The following is a 26853-nucleotide window of genomic DNA, read 5'->3' on the forward strand; positions in this document are numbered from 1 at the left end:
TCTGCCAGGTTTCCCAGTGGGGGCTGGGCCAGGAGGAGGGATGTGGGGAGGGGCAGGGCTGCAGCCACCCCAAGTTTCACCGTAGCCCACATGTAGCCCCACTCGTAGTACCACTGCCATCTGCCCCAAGCAGACCATGTCACTAAATGCTTAGATGTAGGAGGAGTCGAGGTAGACGTCATCTACTTGGACTTTAAGAAGGCCTTTGACATGGTATCCCATCCTATTCTCAAAAGCATTGAACAGCTGTGCCATAGGCTATTACAGTCATGTGGGTGGCTAATTGGCTTAAGGGTCATATTTAGAGAGTGGTGGTGGATGGGTTGGTATCGACATGGAAAGATGTGGGTAGTGGGATTCCCCCAAGTCTTGGTCCTTGGGCCAGTGTTGTTCAATATCTTCAACAGTGACCTGGATGAGGGCATAGAAAGCACTGTCCAAATTCACAGATGACACCAAACTATGGAGTAAAGTAAACACACTGATGGGAAGAAACCGAATCCAGGAAGATCTGGACAGGTTAGAGAAATGGGCAGAGAACAATAGGATGCAGGTCAACAAGGAGAAGTACAAGGTGCTGCACCTCAGGAGAGGGACTCATCAGCACACCTATAGGGTGGGGGGTGACCTTCTCAGCAGCACAGCAGCAGAAAGATCTGAGTCAGACTTCAAAATTAATACCAGTTGTCAGTGACAATCACAAGAGCTAACCACATTGTCATGCATTGGTAGGTGCATCATGAACAGGTCCAGGGAGGTGATGCTTCCCCTCTGTGTGGCACTGGTCAGGCCACAGCTGGAGTACTGCATCCAATTATGGGCACCGCAATTCAAGAAGGATGTGGACACCCTGAGAGGGTCTGGAAAAGGGCCACTCGTATGGCTAGATGCCTGCAGAGAAGGCCCTATGAGGAAAGGCTAAGGGAACTGGACTTTTTCAGCTTCCACAAGAGAAGGCTGAGGGGGGATCTTGTGGCTGTATACAAATTCACCAGGGGTGACAGCAGGGAATAGGAGATGCCCTGCTTACCGGGGCACCCCTTGGAATAACCAGGAACAATAGCCATATGCCGACAGAGATTTAGGTTGGACACCAGAAAGAACTTCTTCACAGCTAGGGTTGCAAGAATCTGCAGGCTCCCCTACCTCAGGGTTCTTCAAGAAGAAGCTGAATAAGCACCTGGCTGGGTCATGTGAACCCAGCACTTTTTCCTGCCACGGGCAGGGGATTGGACTTGATGATCCATTGGAGGTCCCTTCTGATCCTAGCATTGATGAATCAATGAACCCTTCCGACCCCCCCCCCCCCACACACACACCCCATGTGCCAGAAAGAGCCCAGGGCAGCTGCAGCCTGCCCTGCCCTGCCACCACGCAGATCTGGAGGCACAACCCCCCTCCCCACACACACATACCGCATGCCCTCCCAAGGTACAGTGGCAGGAGCCACTGCCTTCCCCTCCTGCTCTGCCTCCCCACCCCCGGACAAGCCACAATTCTGTTCCATGCCCTGTCCCACTCCCTCCTTCACTGCAGGGAGCACTGATCTACCCACTTCATGCCCCTTCCCTCCCCCCTCCCCTTCCACCACAAGATTTACCAGCTGCACGCAGCTCTCCAAGCTGCAAGGCTGTGCTCCTCACTGCCTGTGTGCTGCACTGCAGCTGCGTGCATGGACAGCCATTTAAATCAGCCAAATTTAAAAAAAGAAAAAAAAAAATTGGCCATATCAGTCCAATTTCTAATACAATCTATTTTCTTTACTGGTGCCAATCCAAAGCAAACTGATGCATCAGTGCACCTCTATTTAAATATTAATTTTCTTTTTAGTTACAGCTACTAAACACCTTTTTTTTTTTTAAAAGAAAATTGAGGTCCCCTTCTCCAATAGATATACAGATTTTGTACCTACAGATATACAAGAAAGAGTCTGTATATATCCCTGCCCCCTTCTCCCTCACCCCCTAAAAGAGACATTTGTTTGTTTGATGGAGTTTTAGCTCTTCACTGACTACCATGAATACTGTGAGAGTGAGAGATCTTAATTTTAAAAGAGTGTTTTGTAGTAATCATGGCTTAGTTGCAACCAAAAAGAAAATGTATATTTAAGGTTTCTTCCTTTTGCTTGATAACCAATTCAGTATTCCAGGAAGGTTTCGAATTTAAAGTCCTGCAATCTATTACAAAAAAAAGTTGTCATCTGTTGCCCACTGTCTTGTTCAGGACTTTAAAATCTAAAGTCCTATGACTAGATGTGCATGCAAGTGTAGATGGATTGAATCATCTACCTATCTACACTTGCATGCACATCTATATCCATCTACCTACACTTGCATGCACATATACACGATGCTAACATCAATCAACTAATTCATGTGTGGCTTCCAAATTGTGTAGTGTCAGTTATTTGACCTTCACTCAGGAAAAAATTACTTTTGCAGCTCTGCTCGGAAATAAAGTGACTTTTAAATGACAACATCATGAATTCAAGGTTCAGTCTCCCAATTACAGTGAGCACATGTACTAGGAAGCAAGTTGGAAGGGGGAAAATAAATCCCTTCAAAATTCAGAAGATCTAAAACACAAACAAGGTTCTCTAGTTTTCCTGTACTGTCACCTAATAAAATCTCTGCAGTCTGAGTCACTGCCTTCAGCTGTATATAATAACTTTTAACTGGACATAGTAAACAATTCTGTTGATGTAGCAGGATGACAGAATCGAGGTTATTACTTCTTAAAAGATTGAAAATCTTATTTTCTGTAATATGAAAATAAAGGAACATCTTATTTTTATGTATGCATGTATGTATACACACATTGTATATACACACACAGTTCCTTAATCTTATTTTCTGTAATATAAAAATAATTAATAAAAATTGTAATTAATTAATAAATAAATGCCTTAGTCGATCTATCCATAATGCTTTATTAACACTCTGATTGCCTGTTTCAGCAGCCAATCAGAGTGCTAATAAAGTGACAGCAGGCAGCGGAGTGCCACCATGATGGCAGGGACAGAAGAGAAAGGGGGGCACCCAGACCAGCACAGCTGAACTACCCCCTACCCCATAGTCTATGAAGGAGGCAGTGGCAGCACCAGGGGTAGAGGGAGAGGGGGAAAAGAAAAAACAAACAGTCAGGCCTGGATTGGGGGGGGGGCAGCTAAGGGGAGCAGAGGCACAGGCCCGGACATTGGGCTCTGTTCCTGGAGGCCCCCCAGGTGGGAATGGGGGAGCAGCCCCGGCTCCAAAGCAGCAGGGGTGAAGGGTGGAAGGAGCAAGCCTGGCTCTGGGCCTCTGTCCCCACCCACCCCCAGGCAGGCAGTGGCGATGGGGCAGCAGTGCTGGACCTGGGCCCCCACCCCTGGAGGCAACAGTAAGCGAGTGGACAGAGGGGGTCGGGGCCACCAGTGCTGATCCCATCCCTCTTGCTCCCCACAGATCACAAAAACGGAGCAAACGGTGGGGGTGGGAGGGGGGCAAGGCTAGGACCACTGGCCATTCTCTTCTGGCCCTGCTGGAGGCGGTGACGGAGCAGACGGGAGCAGGAAGGCCAGCTCAGCCCCGGCCCCGAAGCTGGGGGGGGCAGGGGGGGAGCGGGCCTGGCCTTGAAGGGGGGCCGGGCCAGACGCAGGCCTCTGTCCTCAGCCGTTTCCCCCCTCCCTGCCCTTCATTCTTGACAAGCAATTGGCTAGTCTTCCCATAGAATCACTTCTCATGGTAGAAATGCACAAACTGAACTGAAGAATGCACTGCATTTAAAAGTTTGGCTATGTCTAGCCTAGTCTGCTGATATAATTTCACATTTAAAAAGTTACAACATAAGCATCTACAAATAAGCAGCACACACTGCGTGCACTCCAAAGAGATCACCTGACAATAAAGCATTCAGACTACATAATGATTCACTGTGGGTTAACATAATTCAATTAAAAAAAGTCAAATTAAATATTTTTACAAGTTCTCGCAATGACATCTGGCATTTTATGCATTACAAATACCTTGCATTTCATATTGCTTATCTTGTAATACATTTCATCTCGTATTTCATACATTACAAAGAATCTGTAATATATTATTTGCAGTCTCAGCCTCATGAGAACTTGTCATGACAAGAGAGGTACCCTCATGCTTTCTAAAACTACCGATTTCTTAATAGATCATTCTGGAATTGTCATGGGAAAAGACAATTTTTGGGCTTATTTTATTAAAGCAGGACAAGAGAAGTAGTTAAAATAGAATTTTTACAGGTAGAAAGTAATTAAGAATCCCCAGAGAAAATATTGCAGTTTTCTAAGTAAAAACAAATGTCTGAAAAGCTCAATAAAATGTTTCTTCACAATGTATTTGAAAGGAAATTTAATGTAGCAGTTCAAGTTCAGTTAACAAGATCACCAAGCACTTGGTATCGCTCTCTCATTGCTTGCTTTGGGACATGATGCCAGGTCCTTCTGACCTATGCCATGGGGAGGCCTTACACAGCCTTATGCCCAAACCAATTTAGGCATTTCCATCTTGGATTTCACCTTCACTGAAAATGTGACAAGGCGTCCTAAGTCAAGCACTTCGCTGTTTGCACAAGATTTCTTTAACAGATGCTTGTGCCAATTGTTAGCTTAACTGACAAACATTAATTTGTGCCCCAGGATCTTAAGTTACCCTAGGGAACGTTCCATTCACTGAACTCCAAAACCTACTTCTCAAGATTCCAAATTAACAGATTGCTCATAGGACACGGATTTAAAAAACAGACACCTTGATAGGGTCTTCATTTCAGCATCACTTACTTACCTTCCAAACTGGGAGATCAGAGATCTGCATCTTCTACAACTGATATCATAGGCATCTCCCTGCATTATTCTGAACTGCTGTGATGTGCGATTTTTATTACAGGAAAGAATCTCTGAAAGGCTCAGTATAATTTAAGTAGCATTGCTTTGTACATATTTTGCATAAACATGTAAAACATTTAATGTTCAATTCTACCTTATATATGCCTAATTATTTGGAATATTAAAACTTCACTGCTCTCATTTAAAAAGATGTATAAGCATGCAGTTCATAAGAAAGTTAGGTGCTGAATGATGACAGAGTACAGGTTTCCCTCGCTTTAAGCAGTTTCTACATGTGCAAATTCACTCTTATGCGACGACCCTTTTTCTACCAAAAATTCATTACATGTGAAGTAAATTCATTGTTACATGATTGGTGTGGTGGAAGCCCACAGTCAGTTTTTTGTGCAGTGAATTGTAAGAGTGACACACATCAAAATATACACTTCTGTATGGATCTGTGTTCCTCATTCATTGTCTGCAACATGTTCCCTGTAGTTGCCATCCCTATTATGATAGCTCCTTGTGCTTGTGTATACTGTCTGCTGTATATGAGACAATTTTGGTACTCGCCAAAGAGATGGGTCTGGGGGTCACTACAGTCAAGGTCTTAGAACATATCCCTATTTGTTACATTGTAAAAAGTAGGTTCTCTTTATGCAAATTTGAGTTATGCGCTGTTTTCCAGTAACACACGTACAGCATAAAGCAAGGGAAACCTGTACAGGAAAAAATTCCAGTGCTGCCAAATTTTCGGCTCACATTTGAAAGTCCAAAAAAACAAACTCCTTGAGTGCAAGTGCCAAGTTCCCTCTGTGATATGTCCTTGGATGTATATCACACCTAACATCTATCTGTTTTGGGGAGTGTGAAATTTTACTCATATTTCTAAATACAGTCCAGGCACATTCTCTCACACGCCGGCAAGTAAGACAACAGCATTTAAGGCACCTTTACAAGACGTCATTGCCAAAAGTCAAGCCCCACTATCTCTTAATACTTTAAAAATAAAGTATTTTAAAGTATTTCATTAGCGGGGCTCAACTGAGTGACAACATGATTTTGGCTTTTTAAAGAGGACTGCTTTTCAAGGACCTGAAAAATCATATGCCAACTAAATTCAAATTATAGCCAGGGATAAAAGGTTATTATCCTACTGAACTGCAATAGCTACCCTTTAAAGTGGTTTAAAACTGCTTAAAACCAGGCTAAACCAGTTCTAACCGGTTCCTGAAGCTGTTCCTACCAGTTTAGATCAGTCTAAAGCAGTTTAAAGTGGTTTAAAACTGCTTTAGAAAGAGAAACATTTAAAACAAAAAAACAAAACCCAATTTTCATTTACATGCATCTACCTTCTTACAGGTGTTTTTTCCCCTCTTAAAATGAAAGAATGAGGAAATTCTTGCAGCGTGATAAAATATTCCAAAATAAAGCATACGTAAAAAAAAGGAGGGGGGGGGGAGGGAGGTATTTACAAACATCAAGCAGTTACCCCTTTGTAATAAAACATTACCAGTATACACCATACCACTCGACATTAAAGCAACACAAATGTACTGCTATAATGGAGGCTGTTAAGCACTTCCTCACAGTTTGTTTTCAGGGAGCTGAATCTCTACCATTAATCTTCTCATTGAATCAGAAACCAATTCACTTGAGTCAAAAAGAAAAATATTATTTAAAGCAATATTTCAAAGGAGCAGAACTCTACCTTTACATAACCCATTTCAGGCACTTTTCACCAGTCTGGCATGGGGTTACAGGAGTGATGGCTTTCTTGTTTTAGAAAAGAACCCCCCTCCCCCCCAAAAAAGAATAAAATCACCCCACCCACTATTAACACCCTACTACTCTGATGTAAAAAGATGTAAGTAGTTAAACAGGGCTAAGTGATATTACACGGTAATTTTGTAAATGAAACTAAAAATATATTAAAGCATATAAACATTCAACGGGCACGTAGTAAAGCAAACAAAGTCTTGTCCAATTAAATGTTTTGCTAGGAAAATGGGGATATCAGGCATCCTATCAAAGGATTTTTAACAAGTCAGGGCCTAAGTTCTCTCACACACTTTCCCTCTTCTTTAAAATTGATAATTTTCATTTACATAACAAAGTAACAATTCATAGTTTTATCTGGTATTTAACTTCATACCCGTTTCTTTCCCAAACTTAAGGAAAAGTCATTGTGTGTCCAAAAATGGGGTAAGAGGGAGCTCAAATAAAACAGTTTTTAGAAACTTAACAGCAACCCTTAAGATACATTTGCTATCCTAACTCTCCTTTAAAATTCTAGCATCTGATAAGCAGTTCTATTCTTTCCAGTTCAAATATATTTGTTTTTAAATGGCAAGGGGCTGTTCCCAAAACAGTTCAAATGTATTCATTTTCCCATGTATGGAGGTTTCCTTGCAGGTATCCTTGTAGACAGAACTCCAGACTAAGACAGTATTTCTGTACTATTTTTTTTCCAGTTTTAGATTACATTAAATTCATTCTGATTTAGATCAATGTATTTTCTTGGTGTCAGAAAGTATGCTTATAGACGCACACACACACTTAGAATTTAAAGGATATCTATCTATCTATCTCAATTAACCCTTAAATTCTAAGTTTGCTTAACAGCACAAGAGTAGCACAGTTAACAGACAGCATACCTTCAGCAACTTCACACAGTCCTTTTTTGGGTAAAGTCTCACCATAACTTCAGTGAAAAAATCTGCAGTTACATTTGTGTTTTTAAATAAATCTCATAGTTATTTTTAAGCTGTTTCCAATCATTTTGGAAGCCCACTCTCACTGAAGTGCAGTGAAACTTTATTGCAAGATACAGATGGAAAAACTTGGTAGTTTACACTGAAGTTCTTATACTCCAAAAGAGGTACCAGTATTTTCTGTGACACGTTTAAAGAACATCAGAGAATACTCTCTTGACAACTGCTGCAGGAGTAGCAAAAAAAACTAACAGAAAAATCTTGTGGGCCACTGCTATTTCTATGCTACGTGTCCCCACAAGCATACATTACATTCTTGTTCAGGAAAATAGGAAGTAGGTGACAGGATACTGGCTTTGTTAATCTGTCTTGCACACAGCACCAGCCAGGCAACCTTAGTTTTATTCTGCTGCTCCTGTTACTGTAGGAAAGTGTGAGTGTCAGGGTAACACAGGAAAATAAGGGGTGACACATACTTTGTTTTCTCCCCAGCACACACACAAATTAACATTAGCAACCCAATACGTATCACTTTCATAGAATTGTTAAAAGAGGGATAGTAAGAGCTAACACTCTCCTCATCCACTGAAAAAGTAAGAGTAAAGGAAAAAATCAGAGCAGAGGGTCAATTAAGGGCAACACAAGATTTTTGTTGAAACAATCATGGTACACTACCCCATTTAGGGCATAGTAAAAACAAAAAAAAAACCCATCTTTTAAATTAGGCCAACCTTGACAACTAATGCCAAGTCTCTGACACCTGGATTTACAGGTGAAGTATTTCACTTCTGTACCCTTAGTATTAAGAATACTAGACTTAAAAAACCCACAAGGCATAGCATATTTACTTTCATAGGCAATTGCCTACAGCTCTGTTCCCTGACTGCTTAGTGTACTGGGGATACGCATACACACAATCTGCCTTTTACTTGTGCGGGGGGAGAGAGAAAAGAGCTGCTACAAAAGCAGATTTTTCCTCAAGTTGTCTCTATGCCCAAGCTTCTTTAGAAATACTACTTTATTTCTTTGTAGGTACCAAAATGGCCCGATACCCGAGTGCCTAAACATGTAATTATGCTTACCAGAAATCCACTGTAGAATAGTTTCTTTAAAAAAATCCAACAGAAAAGTTACTTTTCACCAAAAGATATTAATTACCAATATCATGAAGTAGAAACAAGGCTAAGTATCAAATGCAATATATGATGTAAACCAATGATCAAATCCTTGTGCCGAAAGGAAATAGGATTTAGGCTATGCCTGTATTAGGAATACCTGAACAATCCAGCAAGTAGTTGTAGACACACGACAAAGATACCATTATACTAAGATATACTGCGTCATCCCATGAAAGTAACTATACTGCAGGGTTAGGGAAGTTGTAGCAGTGAAGGAATGGGGTGCATAGTGTCAGGCTAAATATGTAAATCAGCAGGGATCCTGGTTTTCTCCAATTAAAACAAATACCCAATTTTCAGTTTAAAAAAAACCCATCAAACCCAAAAACACCCAAAAATCCACATTTTTCTGTGATTAAAAAAAGTAACTCAAAATCGATTTTTCCCCATGATTTAAAATGAAACACCACTAATATATAGATAAAGTGGTGTTCCAGTTTAAAAAAAAAAATAAATCCTCATTTTTCAGTTGAAAACGAGACACCGCTATATCTATATATTAGTGGTGTTTCATTTTAAAATGGGGAGGGCGGGGGAGAGAAACAAAACAAAAAAACCCAAATGATTTTGGGTTACTTTTTTTAAAAATCACAGGAAAAAATGTGGATTTGGGGGTGTATTTGGGTTTGTTTTCTTTTAAACCAAAAATTGGGGATTTTTTTCGACTTAACCATTTAACCTCAGTGTTACAGTATTACTGAAGGCTTTCTTGCATTTTGTTTGTTTGTTTTGTTGTTTTTTGGGGGGGGAGGGGAAGGAAAACTGAAAACAAATCTTTTTTTAAAAAGTTGCAAAGCTTTTTAAAATAAAGCCTGGCTAATTAACAGGCAAGCTTAATATTGCACAAGTTGCACACAGTTTATGAACTATAAGAATACTGATAAAACCCTCTCGTTTCTTTCATCCAAATAAAGACATTTGCTTAAAACTTATGTTTTTCCTGCAACACTAACATTTGTCAATTAAAAAAAACCCCACACACCAGCAAAGTTTTAAAATTCACTCATGCAATCAAACTCCCGGTTTCCTAGTAATATTTTTTTATTTCATATATACATAATAAAATCAACTGTAATAGGACAAATACTTAAAAACTAAATGACATCTTCAAGGAAGAAAAGTGTCATTATATGGACAGCTGAAATCTAGGCCTTAGACATTCTAGTAAAATGTACCATCAGCATCTGCCAAAAAAACAAGTAGGGACAAGAAACTAGCTACGTAAAATTATATTCCATTGTGTTATAGGCAACGATTGCCAAGATTATATACAAGTACATCTAGCTAAGCGTCCCTCAAGATGGATAATCATCATTCAAATAAAACTACCTTTCTTAAAATGGTAAAATTAGAAGTCAGGTAGGGAGGCAGCTAAAACATTTTGCTAGCTATCAAATGAACTGCCAGTCTTGCTCAGCCTAATGGAAAACTTTCACTTAAAGTGGGTAATGGTCAATTCATTTACAAAAGTTCACACAGCAATTTCTTGCTTTATTCATAGCTTTAGCTTCAGAAAAAAAAATGGGTAAGACTTGGAAGTATTTTAAAAATAACATCAAGAAGTTTTGTTATAGTATGCAGTCTTTCACCACGTGAACCAGTATGATAACTTTCAAACTGTGTTGGATTTGTATCTGTTACGATACCAAAAGATACACCCACTCAGTACTGTGAGAAACACGAGAACATGACATGTGGTGGCAGACCACGTAATTGGGGTTGGGAGTGGGGGGCAGGAGACTGGGAAAGCTGATGGAGTTCAGCCTTCCCTTGTCACTCCAGTTCTCATCCTTGGGGCACTCCTGGATCCTCTGCTGCACCCAATATTCAGATGCCAGCAGAGGCTAGGAGAGCCTTTCAACACATGATCTGAGCCTTCAAGAGGCCGAGACATCTGGTGAGAAGCCTAGGACCTTTTCTTTCACATTCTGATCTGATCGGGTCACCATCATCTATGCGTTCATAACCTCAAAGCTAAAAGCTAGTGCAATAGCCACCACACGATGCTGGCCCTTGAAAACTGTCTGGAGGCTGCAACGGGTACAAAACACTGCAGTTTGCCTTCTGACAAAGGCAAGTCTGCAAGAGCATATAACTCTAGGACTCCAGCATCTGCACTAGCTCCCAGTAGCTTTTTGGGTGCAATTCAAACAAGATAGTTTTGACCTAGAAAGCCCTAAATGGCCTGGGACCTTCATACCTAAAGCCCCACTGTGATCTTTAAGGTCAATTGAGAGCAGCCTCAATATTTCAAAATCCACTTGGCAAAAATACAAATGGGAGATCATTCACAGCAGTCACTCTTCCATTTGAACTCTCTCCCTCAGGTCCCACCAAGGCCTCAGCATAAACAGCTTTCAGAAGTGCTGGAAGACTTTTCTGTTTGGGCAGGCATTTAGCAACCACCGCTAGGCCAAAAGGTTGATTAGTGGGTCTTTGCTTTGATTTTGTTTTATTTATTCTAGTTGTTCTTTTAATTTTCTGCTTCTTTTGTTGCAAGCTGTCCTAAGCCTTTGTTAGGAAAAGCAGCAGAAAGTCACTAGCAAACAAACAAAAATATTTCCATCAAGTATGTACATAGTATAGAGAAGAGCAGTATATTCAATGCTCTTCCCCTTCATGGCTGAAACTACCCTATGCCCATAGAGATATTACAATTACTTAAGAATTTGCATAAATAAAGGTGAAGAGCCCCAATATATTTTAGAGTTTAAGAAATCTGTATTGTCCAGAAGTGAACAGGCCTCTTGGTTCTATTTAGAGAAAAAGAGTTGCTAGTCTAGAGTTGCTTAAGCAAAATTCAGGAAAAATAAATAAATAAAAAGAGTCTCCTTGATGACTGAACAAACAAATAGTGAGAAATATGCTAACAGGACAGAGTTCAGTAGTTTATAAGTTTGGTAGTTCGATTTTCATAATCACTTTATCAAGATGATGTCCATTGGGTCTTGTACAAAAAAAAAAAAATTAATTGAAGATGCTCTTGACAGTGCAACATGAGTGTTAAATAACTCCAATCACCTTATTTGTGGGCCACAACACATTAAAATTAAGGAGAAACTTAATTTAGCCCTCTGTTGGGAAGATAACTTTCTAACAGGTGTTTGGAGTAACTCAAAATACAGTACAGTACAATTCACCTCCAAAACTATTTGCTATATAGCAGCACTTGGAGGACAACCAATAGTGGAGCCCTTCCATGCTAGACAGTGTACAAGCTGATAGACTGTTGCAACTTTCTTACACAGGTCTCCAACATTAGAGTCACAGGGAAAGTTAAAAAAAAAAAAAACCAAAAAAAAAACCCCAGCAATTCTTTTCATCTCGCAAACTAAAAACTGTTTGGGTCTTCCACATTCAAAAGGAGTGATTCTTAACAGTGTGGCAGCCTTCAGAACCAGTTCACCTGCATTTGTTGCTAGCAAACTAATGTTAGTGCAGGAAAGCCTCTGAGAGAAAGAAACTTAACATACATATCACAACAGTGGACAATACCCATAATCAAGGCATGTGGTGAAACCACCTGTAAATCAAGGCATGCACTGTTGCATACACAGAGGCCTTCCTGGAAATTTACTGTTGCACCAGTGTTATGCAGTTTCAAAGTGAAAACCCTAGCATAGACCAGATATTTTTTTTTACTTCCCTGCTATCTAATACTGCTCTGTTTGTATCATTAGTTAACATGTTCACATACTAGCAATAATGAGAGATAAGGGGAAGAGTAAAGACCTGCAGGTCTTTTTCAATCCATACGCAAATTCCCCAGTTTCTGCTTTATGCTGACAGCTTCATGTTGCAAAATTGCTCCGAATTATTTCTTCAGTTAGTGAGGTTTACTTTAAAGACAACACCCCAGATCTTTCTGCTGTTACTCTTGGTAGTACCAAATGCTGTCCATACTTTTTTTAATATCAAAATTAAATGTCCCTTTTGCCTCTTCCTCACCACAAAAATTATTTTTCATACAGTTACGTACAGCTTGATGTTGCATCTTTACTAAAAACTCTTTAACAGAATTAAGTTGTCATGAAATGTGTCATTTCATTTTTTTTTTAATTGCACACTTACACTTATTCTAATATACATCCATCTTTGATATGACTCAGTGTCTTCTATTTACTCCATATAACCATCCTGTAAATTTGTAGCTAACGTGTTCATGAAAATATACCAACAAAATAAGGTAAGACTTATGTATTGGTGAGATGCACTCCATGAAGGTTAATGTTACATTTTGCCACAAGTCAAATTTTTACTGCCTGAAACTGTGTATGCCAAAATATTGTGTGGGTGTGCATAGAAATAAAATTTGGACAATAGGTACCATTTTCTAAATAGAAGCTAAAGTCCCATTTTTCAAGAAATAACTTCGAGTCTGGATACGCAGCACATCATGCTTGTTTTGCACTTGCATTTTTTTGTACACAAATAAACATTTCAGTAGAATCTAACATGGACAAACATATGGTGCTGTTCAGCTAGCTACATACAGTAGGCCTTGCACTACAGTGCATCATAGTGCTTTGCTGCTAGGTGGGAGGAAGCAAGTTGTAATCTGCTTATTTGAAACAAAGTACCACCCTAAAATAAACTACAGAGGAAAGACACACACCTAAATCAGTTTACCTCTTATATTTTCCCAGATAAAAATCTACACCAGATTCAAGTAGATTATACTGATCTAAAGCTCGCCTTTAATGCATCTGTTCCCTCTCCACCCTTTCCCCCTCTGGTGTAAATAATGAGTGTCCAAGAACCTGGACACATCTTTAGAACTGATGTGGACACTTCTCTCCCTCCTACCCTCTCTCCTGCAAAAATACTTAGTCATAAAATACTTTTAAGTACATTTCTTAGAAAGGGAGATTACAAAAATATATATCTATCTATATCTATATCTATATCTATATCTATATCTATATGGAACTGATCTAAAAGTACAAAAAGATTAAATTCTATTAAATCAGCACCAAGCTCGCAATACTGACAGTTAAGAGCCCATTTGCAACTGCTTATAGAGACCTTTGCTAACTTTACTTACAGAACATAATCCATTTGAGGCCAAAATCTTCCATGCCAGCAAGCTCCATCCCCACAGGGCTCTGGCACACTATTGGACTGCATGTCCAGCACCGCTATAAAGCAATGGAGGATGCATTTCCTTGGGGCCAAAATAGGAATTTACCCAGAATTGTTCCTCCTGTCTGCCAGCCAAAACTGTCCTGGGCCAGGCTCCAGAGCTGAGAGAATAGAGGCTCACTCTCTTGTTATCCAAATAGCACAGAGAAATAAACAGCCAGTTTAAATTCAGAGCTAAAGAGAGAAGAAAGTAGGGTCAAGAAGCTACGAGCAAAATAGCAAGAGAGCACCAGCTGACCATTAGGACACACACTTTTCTACAACCTGGAAGAGAAGTCATGATTCTTGAGTCTCCCCATTCCCTGGCCATCTAGCAAATGACTGGGAAGCCCACAGGTGAAACAACTCCATCCCCATCTAGTGGCATGTTCACAGAACAGCTTGCTACTGTTAATAGTAAACCCACTACTCCAGGAATGGAAGACTGACTGAGCTGCAGATCCCAAACCTGTCAACAACTCATGTTAAAATCTAGTTTCATATGACAGAATTTGGGTGATTTAAAAAAAAAAATAATAATAATACTAATGAAATATTTACACCCTGCAAATTGCAAGTTTACAAATATAAGCACTCAAAACATAAGCTAATTCTGATATTTTGTGTCAAATAACCTTGAAAATGGAGTTGAATTACGTGCATCATAAAATGTCTTCAGTTCCAGATGCACATATTTTTCCCTTGCCACACTCATTAAAAGGGCCAGCTTGTGGCTTAAAAATGTCAGGGCTATGTAGTGAGCAAGGAGGAACCTTGAATTGTTTGCTTCTAAGTTGGAAGGTGTGTGATCAATAAAACTAGATCTAGACTGCAGAAAGAGATAGGCCTTGGTAAAGTACCTGAATGTCCCTGTGAAGTAGTAAATTCTAACTTTGTCTCCACCACAGGAGGTCTCCACAAGAAGCCAGATAGGGCACAAGAACCATTATTTTCCATAAGTGACCACTGTCTGCTCCTAACTTCAGATATTACGGATCTGATTTGAAAAAGTGCCAAGCACTCACAACTGAAGCCAAGATCAATGGAGTTCTGCTTCAAACATGAAGGACTGCAGAATACTAAGTAAGGCTTCTCAACCAGGGCACTCAAGATTCAACTTTATCTCAGTTTCTCCTTCAACAAAAACCATCCTCACAAAGGGTTGCAAAGATAGCTCTGCAGCAATTAATGCATTTCAGAAACTACATTAAGGATATTACCGAAAAGCCCAAGAGGAAAATTATAATTCTCTGTTCAGTACAGGTTTGAATGGCATGCAATAGACTAAATGTTTTTTCACACTCATTTAGTGAGTGTTCCTATATTTTGTCTCTACCCAATCATTGACCACTGTTCATGACATGAGGGTCCTATCGGAAATGCATTTCCAAAAGGGGACCGACTGTGTAAGGGTGCAAAGGCAACCTTGATTCTGGTGCTGCCTAACTTTTGAGTGCTTTGACTGTACAGCCCTAACAGGGTTTTATTTTGTTTGTCAACACACACATTTCACATTGCACACGTTTAAACTGGCCTGCCAATCATCCAACTGAAGGGAAATGAAAGAGTCTGTTGATGATTATGGAGTTAGAGCACAGAAGATGTGGGTGGAAAGGGAGAAGGGAAAGAGAAGGACACACTAAAAGGTAGTTCAAAATCATGCTTCCCAATCTTAAAATGCCAGCCTCTGAGTAAGAGCACAAGGCACTCTCAAGGCACAGAAAAGACAGGAATGGGTGAAAAAAGGTATAAACACAGCCAGAAGACAGATGGGCCAGACCAGCAGAGCTGAGAACTTTGGGAGACAAGAAAAAGGCAGACTAGTTAAGTTTTGCATATGAATAAAGATGTACTCCATCTTTTCCACCATCCACTATCCTGTCTCCAGCTTAGATAAACTCTCAGCAATAAAAGCATTCACCATCTATGCACTCACTAACATCTGGAGTCAAACCATGCTTTAATCAGCCTCAAAATCTGTTGAAGCAAAATTCCTTCGGAAAACTTTATATGCCAACCCACCTCAAAATCTTTTGAAACTAGCTTACAGGCTGTTAAAGTAATGCAAATTCCACACTTAATTGTTCTAACATTTGGGTTTCAAGAGATCCAACTATCTTTTAGTTAATGGTAAAGGCCTATATAACACTATTATTTCTCCACATCATATTAAAATTTCCACAATTTCATATAAAAATCAGTTACGGGGAAATTATAGTATCCCATTTTTATTCAAAGATACATTAATTTATTGTCATCTTTGCAAATTTACTCATTTATTTTGGTAGGATGACTGCTTTCACCTCTCACCAACACAGCAGCAAAAAACTAGATGGAGCTCTGCTGCATGCCACTATCTAGGCTCTCCTCTGAAACACACCATACAAGAAGTTATTGCTGAACCTGTTGGAAGATGCTACATGCCACTTATTTCAGGTGGTTCTTCACCTGACTCAACAGAAACAAAGTTAGCAAGACTGACCCTTCAAAGTGACAAAGCCTAGGAAGCAATACTGAGGCTTGTGGGGGAAAAAAAGGCCAGGGAAAAGACTGAATTGCCCTAGGTTAAGTTAAATTACAACTTGCTACCTTCTCAACTCAGCCACTATCTACCATGGCAACTGTCAATCAGAGCTAGTCAGGACTCATTTAATACTAATAACACAATTAAAGTTAAAAAAAAATAATTTGATGGGTCATCTTCTCACATACTTCCACTGCTTATTAGTTTAAAAACAGAAGCTCAGTTCTTCGCTGAAATGTACTGTAAACAGTGCATTTTTGCTTGTTTGTCCCCCAGTAAAGAATAATTTAAAATATTCAAAATTCATGCCCCATAACAGATATCAAATAGTACAATTATCCATGAGAAACATCCGTAACCAAAAAGGCAAAATATAGCTATGTTACAGGACTAAGCAAACGGACAGTAATTTTTTTTTTTTAGCTTGTACTACAAAAAACAGATATGCAGGTAACCTTAAAGTCTAATTTCATAATTTGCATATATTTAAAGGAAATAAAAATGTGTCCTTCCATAAAGCAAAAATTAAGAATTTGGTAATGACTACCATCACATTCCCCCTTTCCTTGAGTACATGAAAAATATAAAAATTGAATGTTTTGAAAATAACTATACCAATTAACTTTGGTTACCCTTGTTATTTTTCAATTAAAAGGGAGCTTTTATGCAATCAAGCTATATGTAGGCTGTAACTAAAGTAGTAACGTCAGAATTTTTCTTAGCTATTCATCCACCCACCCACCTACCAGAGGTAGGGACAACCGTGGGGATAGCTCTGTCAGGCCTTCAGTCAGTGCAGATGTAGTTAGGGATCTTTTGGAAGGGCTAGCCATTTTTAAATCTGCAGGTCCAGATGCCCTCCACCCAAGGGTGTTGAGGGATCTGGCAGGGGTCATCATGGAGCCCTTGGCCCGGCTCTATGAGCATTCATAGTCATCTGGCCGGGTGCCAGGGGATTGGAAACTGGCTAATGTGGTCCCAATTTTCAAGAAGGGGAGAAAGGTGGACCCAAGTAACTATAGGCCCGTAAGCCTCACCTCGGTGCTCAGGAAGATCTTGGAGAGAATCATCAAGGAGCACATCTGTCGGGGGCCAGCAGGGGAGATCATGCTCAGGGGCAATAAGCATGGGTTCATCAAAGGCAGGTCCTGCCTAACCAACCTGATTGCCTTTTATGACCAAGTAACTAAATCCTTGGATGATGGTGTCGCCGTGGATGTAGTCTTTCTAGGCTTTAAGAAGGCCTTTGACACTGTCTCTCACCCCATTCTCATCCATAAATTAAGTGACTTAATGCCTGCACAGTTGGATAGGTAAAAAATTGGCTGATGGGGCACACCCAGAGAGTAGTGGTAGAAGGATTGTACTCAGACTGGCAAGACGTGAGCAGCAGGGTACCCCAGGGCTCGGTCCTCGGGCCTGCACTGTTTAACATCTTCATCAGTGACTTGGATGAGGGGGTGGAAAACATGCTGTCCAAGTTTGCTGATGACACTAAGATTCGGGGTGAGGCGGACACACTTGAAGGGAGAGAGAGGCTGCAACTAGATTTAGACAGACTACAAAAGTGGGCGGATGAGAATAGGATGGGGTTCAACATAGACAAGCACAGGGTGCTGCACCTTGGGAGAAGGAAACCACAGCATAGATACAGGCTGGGGAGTTCTCTTCTTGGAAGCACGGAGGCAGAAAGGGATCTTGGAGTCATTACCAATTCCAAGATGAACATGAGCCGCCAATGCCAGACAAGGCCAGCCATACCTTATCATGTATCCAAAGCTGCATCTCAAGCCGGTCCAGAGAGGCGATACTCCCTCTCTATGCGACACTGGTCAGGCCACAGTTGGAGTACTGCATCCAGTACTGGGTGCTGCACTTCAAGAGGGATGTGGCCAGCCTGGAGAGGGTTCAGAGGAGGGCCACCCACTTGGTGAAAGGGCAGCAGGACAGGCCCTATGAGGAGAGACTGAGGGACCTGAACCTGTTTAGCCTCAGCAAGAGGAAGCTGAAGGGAGACCTGGTGGCTGCCTACAGACTCATAAGGGGAGATCAACAGCAAATAGGTAGAGCCCTTTTCTCCCCAGCACCACCTGGGGTGACAAGGAACAATGGTAATAAACTGATGGAGCATAGGTTTAGGTTAGAGATCAGGAGGCAATATTTTACAGTTAGGGTGGCTAAAATCTGGAACCAACTTCCCAGGGAAGTGGTCCTTGCCCCTACCTTGAGCAAATTCAAGAGGAGGTTGGATGATCTCTTGTCTAGGGTCCTGTGCACCCAGCATTCATTCCTGCCTGTGACAGGGGGGTCAGGTTAGATGATCAGTTCAGGTTCCTCCTGACCCTAGCTACTATGAAACTATTGCAGATCTGCATCCCAGTTTCTGAGGTATGACTATTCCACTTTACGACATATTTCATGTATACTTTCAATGTTCTGAAAATATTGTTTACTATTAAATCAGTAGGGCTGCATTTTGGAAGACACTTTCTCTTAATAACCCAAGGCTGCTACCCACCAAGAGATGTGTGTCAGTTGCCAACACTTTAATCATCATGATTTCGAAAGGTGCTCTGAGAAGGTCAATATGACACAGTGATCAAACGGCCAGCAGCCACCAGTACCACCTTATCTCCACTAGAACTGTCAACAGCAGCAGCAGCAGAAAGAGCTGTAGTCATTGAGGAAAAACTTCATGAGAAAGGTCTACTGTAGACAAGACTTAAAGTAATTCAGATATACTTAGAACAATTCATACTAACACTCAAAAAAACAACATCTTAACCATAAGGAATGTTTATTTTCATTTTACGTTCCCTACAACATAAATCTTTTAAAAATTGGTAAGACAAGAGATGTAGACGTGTGTGTTTGTTATCCAAACATCTCCCTACATGTAATTCCTCCTATACAAATGCAGTGTAGTACTGATAGTAGGGAGGGATAGCTAGTAAATTAGGAGGCGTAACTGCAAACCTAAGAAATACCTTAGCTATACTAAAAAAAAAAACTAACAATGCAAAGGAGCACTACGCATTTGTAAATATTTTTTTCTTCACAGCTACAAATCCCCTTGCCAAAAATTTAAAAAAATTCACTAAATCACTTGATATTAAGCTCCATATGGCTGCAAAACGGGGGGGGGGGGGAGAACAGGAATGAAGAGAATTATATCTACCAAAAATATTCACACCAGTGGTAGTCAAAACATATACAAATAATATCACAAAGCATTTACAAAATGAAGTAGTGGTGTTGAAGATGTTTTTTTTAAGAAGGCAGTTTCAAAAATAAGAGCAATCAATTATCTCCAGTGTTTTTGGTCTTTGTTCTTGATCTAAGGGAACTCCAAACCTTTCCTTCCCAGCCCTGCATTTAGAGCTGTTCTGAAAATACAGTACTCTGTAACTCTCAAGTTACTTGCGCATTACTAGATTTTGACTATGCAATCCTAGAACATGTTTAATAAAAAAAGAAGACAGACAAAAAAGAGAATGCATCATCTGAATAAACCGAAAAGTTGTTTAAACTGATAAATTAATTCCTATTATAATTGGGCAAATGCACATAAAACAATGTTTGTAAGATCACATTAAAGAAATACAAAGATTGCCAAACTGCTAAAAAAAAGTCTGATAAGCTAACAGCCATAAGTGTTGAGCATGAATCTACCATAAATTTCACTTGTACTGGGGGGGCGTTAAATGTTAATTTAATATATCTTTAAAGTTCTGATTTGCTAACAGGAAAGTGGCATTTCTCCAATTATTTTCATTTCTTTTTCAACACAATCTATACATTTATAAGAGTTAAAGTAATTTCCCCAAAGTCCTATTACTGCGCAGAACCCAATTATATTACATGAGGTATCTTGCTTAGTAAAATTCACCATAAACAAAATTAACATACCTGTACACAGAAAAACTCTGGAAACTATTCATGAAGTTTAAGTACAGATGTGCAACACAAAACTTTCAAGCTGTTGGTATTCCCAGAATATCATAGCAACATACTATATGTAGCCACAACTCATGTAATTTTACAAATAAAACATCTTCATGTGTTTAGGCAAAAGAAACATTCTATAGAAGGTTGTAACTACAATTAAAAAAAAAAAAAGGGGGAAAAAAAGGGTATATGCTGACTAGGCTGCATGTTGACTAAGCACCATGGAGTTGAGGCCTCTACATGTTCATGCTGTAGAACTTAAACTTTATACTGTGTGTTCTGCCTTCCTGAAATACATGGAACTGGCTAATAACTAGAGCAGAATACTAGATTAAGATTAGATTTGGATTCTCTTCCTCATCTACCCCTCCCCCCATTACAGTGTTTGAGAAATTGTCCAGCTTCAGTAAGACAGTTCAAAACTGACAGCAGAAAATAAATTTGCAGCTTCCAGAAAACTAGCAAAAAGTTTCTTCCTGATAAACATCATTTGCCAAGTTTTTTGCTGTCACAAAGTTAGCTCTGGACCTTTTGGGAAGGAAAAAAAAAAAGTGTACTGTTTATACCATATGAAAAGGAACTGCAGTATGAACCAAACACTTTCAGAAAAAACCTAAATTTTACACTCCATTTACTAACAAGACTTTTTATACACATCTTTAATTTTTATCCAGTTTTAACTCCTGCAGCTAACTTCAAGGTCATGTGTCATGTCTGGAAACACTGACAACACTCCCACATAAAACCACCACAACATTGCTCTTCTGTTGGGAATAGACACAGTACACAATTCCTTCACAGAAGTGAAACATCCATTAAATGGATTCTGCTTTTGGCAGACATTCTAGCAACTGCAGACTTCAAAACTTGAAGCTTGTATTATTCCATTGTAAATTTTTTGCCAAGGATGGCAACTGTGTGTGACCTGTAGACTAAGCTTACCCCACCAAGCTCTTCAATAATGCCAACAGATGGCTTTTATTTTTAAAAAGTAAGCAAAGGCTACAGTACCCAGCATGCATTGTTTCATTTTAAGTACAGCAGGTAGGTAGGCTCAACATAACACTGCATGTTGGGACATGTATGCATACAAATACATATTGTACCTCCACAACAAAGAAAAAAATATCTATAGTAAGTCATTCATGCAACTTAGATTGACAGCACGGACAAAGTTAGGGCACCCCAGTGCTGAAGGCATATCTAAATGTTACTATAAAGATATGTTAATTAAGATCTTCAAGTAGATGCCTAAAATCTGGCTATTATGTCTTGATTTCAACAGAGCTTCTGGGTGTTTTGAAAGTCATGCCACTTATATAAGAATCTAATTTTAGGTTCCTTTTTGGTCAAGTTTACTCAGAGTAGATAATTTATGCTTGCTAAACTAAATATGAAGTTATAAAAATATTACCTAACACAAAGCAAAGTGAGCTGCCAGTGTACTATATAAAATTAGGAGGTGGAAACATTCAAGAGGGTATTAACCTTTAAAAAAAGAAAATAACAACTTCTTTGACACCTCTAAGAAATTCTGTATATATTTTAGTTCACTTAGGATCTCTCAGAATACATCACAGTATTACACATGTAACGACGTCTCCTTTCTATCTGTAACGTGTCAGATTGTACCATTCAATTAAAAATATTCTAAGTTACTAGCCAATAGCTTCCACATCATAATAGAAGTTTCGTTAAAAAAAAAAGAAGAACACAACACAACCTTTTTTATTCCTGAAGGAATAAAATGAGCCGTTGGCTTATTCTGCTACCTAGTGCTAATTTAAAATCAGTCTAGTCTGGAAAAGTATACTCATGACAAGTCTGAGTGTCCAAAGTGACGAATTTCATAAATATTAGGAATCCAACGCAAAAAAAGTCCTTTTACTTTATGATCACAGGCTAACTTACAACATACGTTATTGCACGGTGAGTTTTATTTGAGCAACAGGAATCAGATTGGTACTGGAATACCTATGTATGAAAGCATTAACAATGAGATTTAATTTCCGTATCCAAATAAAAGAATTAATTGTTTTACAAAACTAATCATTTACTTCAAGATATGAATCTTAAATGGGGGGAGGAACAGGGTTTTTTTGTTGGGTTTGTTTTGGATTTTTTTTTGCTTTTTGTTTTACCTGTAAAGTGCTTGCTTACAATTTATACATGTAACAGAGTGGCTAAAGTTACCAACTGCATACCTGAATAAGTTCCTTGTGCAGTAGAACAACAGGAACAAAGCCAGTAAACTTTCCATTTCATTGTTAGAATTCTGCAGTAACAAGTATTCCTATGACTAGAACATTAAGTGCACAGCCATAAAATAGATACAAAGAAAGCTTCTTATGATATATTAACTGTATATACTAGAAAGAGTAAAACACTATTCCATTAGAGTCCAAACAGAACAGCCCACTTTGTCTGACAAGTAGATGGTGGAAGGCTACTAGGAATTTTGTTACTGCTGTTGATTTCACATGGAAGGCACTCAGGACAGCGATGGGCAACAGCATAAAACTTAAAGACAGTCAGACAAATATGACAGATACAGAAACGGTATTGTGTGCTATTTATATAGCTTTAAGAAACGTGCGTGCCAAAAAAAAAATTGCCTACAAAACTAAACTTTGATCATCCACAGCTCAAAACATACTCTCTTAGTTTTACATAATTAGTCATACTGCATCCAGGCACAAACAAAAGCTGGTTAATACTGCCAAACATTTTCCATTTCACCACATGAGAGGAGGTGTTTTACACTATTTTTGTAAACAAACTTTAGCTTTCCATCATTAGTTTATCAGTTGACTAGAAAATCTGAAAGTTCTGAAAATGCTTTCAAAACTCAAACTAGTGTCTACAAGCAGATTTTCATACACAACTTGCATAAAATAAAGAGAGACAGGTGTGGAAGGCAGTTTACAAAAGAAACACTCACAAAAAAACGAAGCATGGATCTGAAGGACAGTTAACAAATTTATTAGATACTCGCACACTGTCAGAGCATGCAAGCTCCAAGGTGAAAAAAAAAGAGAGAAAGCAAGCAACTGGAAGTACCACACAGGTCAAAGTTGAAAAAATTCTGCCAGTAAAATACCTAAAGGATTTTAAAATCTGGCATTCTGTTTTGAATTTAAACAGCAACAACAAAAAAAACAAAAAACAAAACAGGCAGCAGTAGCAGCCAAGTTAAGTAAAAACCTTATTTCCACCGGACTGCCAATAAATCAGTAAAGCACACAACTATTTGTGCAGGACTGTCCTGTACTGCAAGTTGAGCTGCTAAATGCTACTGAAAATAGTTCATCAGTATGGCAAAATTTCAAGAAGTTATGTTTTACTTAATTCTTTATAAAAAATGCAAAAAACTTATGAACAAACATGGTGTTCTTTTATTCATTTAACCAAATTCTTACAAGTTTCATGCCATCCAGGGTAGGACTTAATTTTTTATATATAGTACTAGGGTGTCAATACTACCAAATTAAGATCTGTCTAATACCTGAAGTGTAGTATTGGAAATAAATTTTCTTGAAATAAAACAGTTTCAGAATTGCAGTGGTTTTCATAAGCTACAAAAGCCAGAGATACCACATACAGTAATAATACAATAAGCTAATAGGTTGGACTTCAAATATACAATTCACTGCTATACATTATGATGCTGCAGACATCAGTGTTCAAAATACCAGCCAATAGTCTGCTGCCATTACTAATGCTTGACACAGGTCCCAGTTAGAATTATGCACATCAGAAGCATTTGAGAAAGACTGTGCAATAGTTTCACTTTTTCAAAAATACGTAGATTCTTTAATGTTCTAATAATGCTGTGCGATTCTATGGTCTGTACAGACAATGCATTTTCCAAGTTTTCAAAAAAAATGAACACCAATGTAGGTCTAACTCCTGCAAACTCCTCAGCAAGTGCTTATGTGTCAGCAAGTGACTATTACTATTCAAATGAAGAAACCTACTTAAGTGTGTACATAAATAATTGTAGGATCAGAACCTTAACCAAAGCAACATTTTAGGTCACTCTTTACGGGCATTAAAAAAGAAAAGTACAACACCCCTCTAACACAGGAACCTGAAATAAAAACAAAGCATTCTGAAGTAATACACATATTAAAAAACAAGACATTTTAATTGAAAACGTATTCACTGAAACAGACAGAATATTTTACCAAAGTCAAAATGCCTAACAATTTGCCTAACAATTTTGTAAGCATCTTATTTTTCTATTAGCTAGCAAGTCTAAGTTACCCTAACCTTGAATTGTTGGGTTTTGTCAGCAATATTAGTGGATGCAATTTTGCATAAATGATAGAAATATTAACCTGATCCTGCATATAATTATGAACAACAAACACCGACTTCTTAAAAAAGAAAAAAGTTAATTGGTACAAAGTGCAACATGTCTAGACAGGCTTACACTAGAAAACTAGAAGTTCTTCCAGACTGGAATAATATTTATAAATATGTACAAACATGACAGAAGCAAACCAGCATGGGGGAGTGGTAGAGAAGGAACTAACCAACGTATATTTTTCATTGCATTTTTTGGATTGCCACAAGGAAAATCCCTCCCCCCAAAATAATAATAGATCAAATCACAGCCATTTACACAGCACTATAAAAAAAAAAAAAAATATGGATCCTACAAACTTAATGCCAAATTCTATCCTTGAATGCTTGTGTAGAATGTATGTACAAATCCCATTAACACTGCCGACTTGACCTGAAAAAATAAATAATTTGGGTTTAATCTTAATATTTTACATCAAGTGAAAAAACTACTGAAGAATGCTTTTTTAAAAAAAGGTACACTTTCAGTATAAGGGACAATACCTACTTTTTTCAAACTTTAGTACTGAAAATAGACTTCTAAAAGAGATTAAAAGTGTATTTTAAAAACAAAATTACACTGTAACAAATTAAGCCTGCAATCCTGTCTAGATAGACAGCACACAGGCAAGACTGGAGGCAAAATTAAAAATTCTGATGTCAGACCTAGAGTCAGTTACTCAGTTAAATGGCACTCTCAACTTCCACAAAGAGCTAGAGATAAAGACCAACATTACCAAATGTGAGCAGGGTTCTAGGGCCACTCTAAGTCACCCGACTGACACCACCTTTATGGGACCTGATGTTCAGGAAGTAACAAGTACTTGTCATTTGGAAGGGCCTAACTTCTAAAGAACATCTTAATTTGGGCACTCCAGCTGTTAAAGTCCTTTCTTAAATTCTCAGATAATTGTTAATGCTAGTCTAAAGTTAAGGCATAAGGAGCAGATTTTCCTAACACAGAGTTTCATAAGCAAGTAGTTACAACTTTTTAGAGAAGAATGCACAAAATAAAATGTTCTTTCCACCACAACGTCATTAGCTTCAGAGCAACTTCCTGAAAATGAAACCAAAATATCACTTACGAGACAATGACAAATTAACTTTGTGATGCGAAGCATTCAAATTCCCTCGTAATAAAAAGGACTGATACTTTGAAGTCTGGAAGCTTACAACATACCATCAGGAATTCTCCGGGTGAGCAGTGATGCTGTTATACCAGTACTCAAGAAACAAGGACAAGATCTTGCAAACCTTGTTCTATTAACAACAGACAGTGATGAAATGTCCCGTTCTAGAAGAGACTCAAAGAACACCAGTGCTCGCACAAAGTCCTTCCTAAGCCCAAATACAGGACTTTTGCCATAAAAAAATCGAAATAACTGCATTTTGGTTAGTATTCCAGCTCTATATGCCATAACAGTTTAACCCTCCCTCCCAGCAGCATGATTCCTATTGGCCGATACAACAGCAAGTCCAATCATCCTTAAAAATCACCTGGTTGAAGAGTAAAGCCCAGGAGGCACCCACTACCACCACCAGACTTTAGCACCATCAAGACTACGAACAAACGTTGCCTTCAAGAAGCCATGCACACTCAGGCAGATGTGAAAGTGTGACACCCGCCGCCAAATGTCAGCAGGAGAGCACCAGAGCAGAGATTAAGTTTCTCCAACTAAATAGATTTTTTTTTTTTTTTTAAGAAGTCAAAAGCTGCTATTGGCAACCACCTCCCTGAAGGTGTGGGGGGATGAAGACACCACAGCTGTGCCCACATTCTACCCCAGAGAGCACAGAGCTCAACCAACAGTTACCTGTGGCTTCAGGCTGACTTCTCTTTCCCTCTCCCTAAACGAGGCTGGATTGCTGAGCAGGTCAGAGCATCCTCCAGCAGAAGCCCCCACAAGCAGGGCCCGAGCACAGACTCCTGGCAGTCCCCACTCCCCCCGCCCGGCCGTCGGCACAGGGAGGCGAAGCCCCGTGTCCCCGACCCGCTGCGGGGGGGGAAGGGAAGCGAAGGGCCTGCTCTCAAGTTTGTTCACCCAACACCGGGGCGGGCAACTCAGCACCTCATCTCCAGCAGGAAAGCGCCAGAAAACACCCCCCGTCTACCAAACTCGCCCCCTCTCCTCAGCCCGGACAGGGCCCGGCGGCGGCGGGAGTACTGGGCCCGCTGAGGAGCGGCGG

General features: G+C 39.4%; 1 protein-coding gene across 3 annotated transcripts in view; it reads right to left on the reverse strand.

Moving 5' to 3' along the window:
- The window catches only part of CNOT2 (CCR4-NOT transcription complex subunit 2), a 111609-nt gene that overhangs the window by 84557 nt on the left and 199 nt on the right, over positions 1-26853 (reverse strand). For 2 of the 3 annotated variants that reach the window (XM_019543220.1, XM_019543222.1), the window contains exon 2: positions 25820-25926. In XM_019543220.1, coding sequence (XP_019398765.1) covers positions 25820-25849 — 30 coding nt within the window. In that variant the 5' untranslated portion in view covers positions 25850-25926. The remainder of the gene's footprint in view (positions 1-25819; positions 25927-26853) is intronic. The other variant, XM_019543221.1, reaches the window with a different exon arrangement.

Source organism: Crocodylus porosus, unplaced genomic scaffold (genome assembly GCF_001723895.1).
Source record: "Crocodylus porosus isolate Cpor-Errol unplaced genomic scaffold, CroPor_comp1, whole genome shotgun sequence".
Classification (NCBI taxonomy): Eukaryota; Metazoa; Chordata; order Crocodylia; family Crocodylidae; genus Crocodylus; species Crocodylus porosus.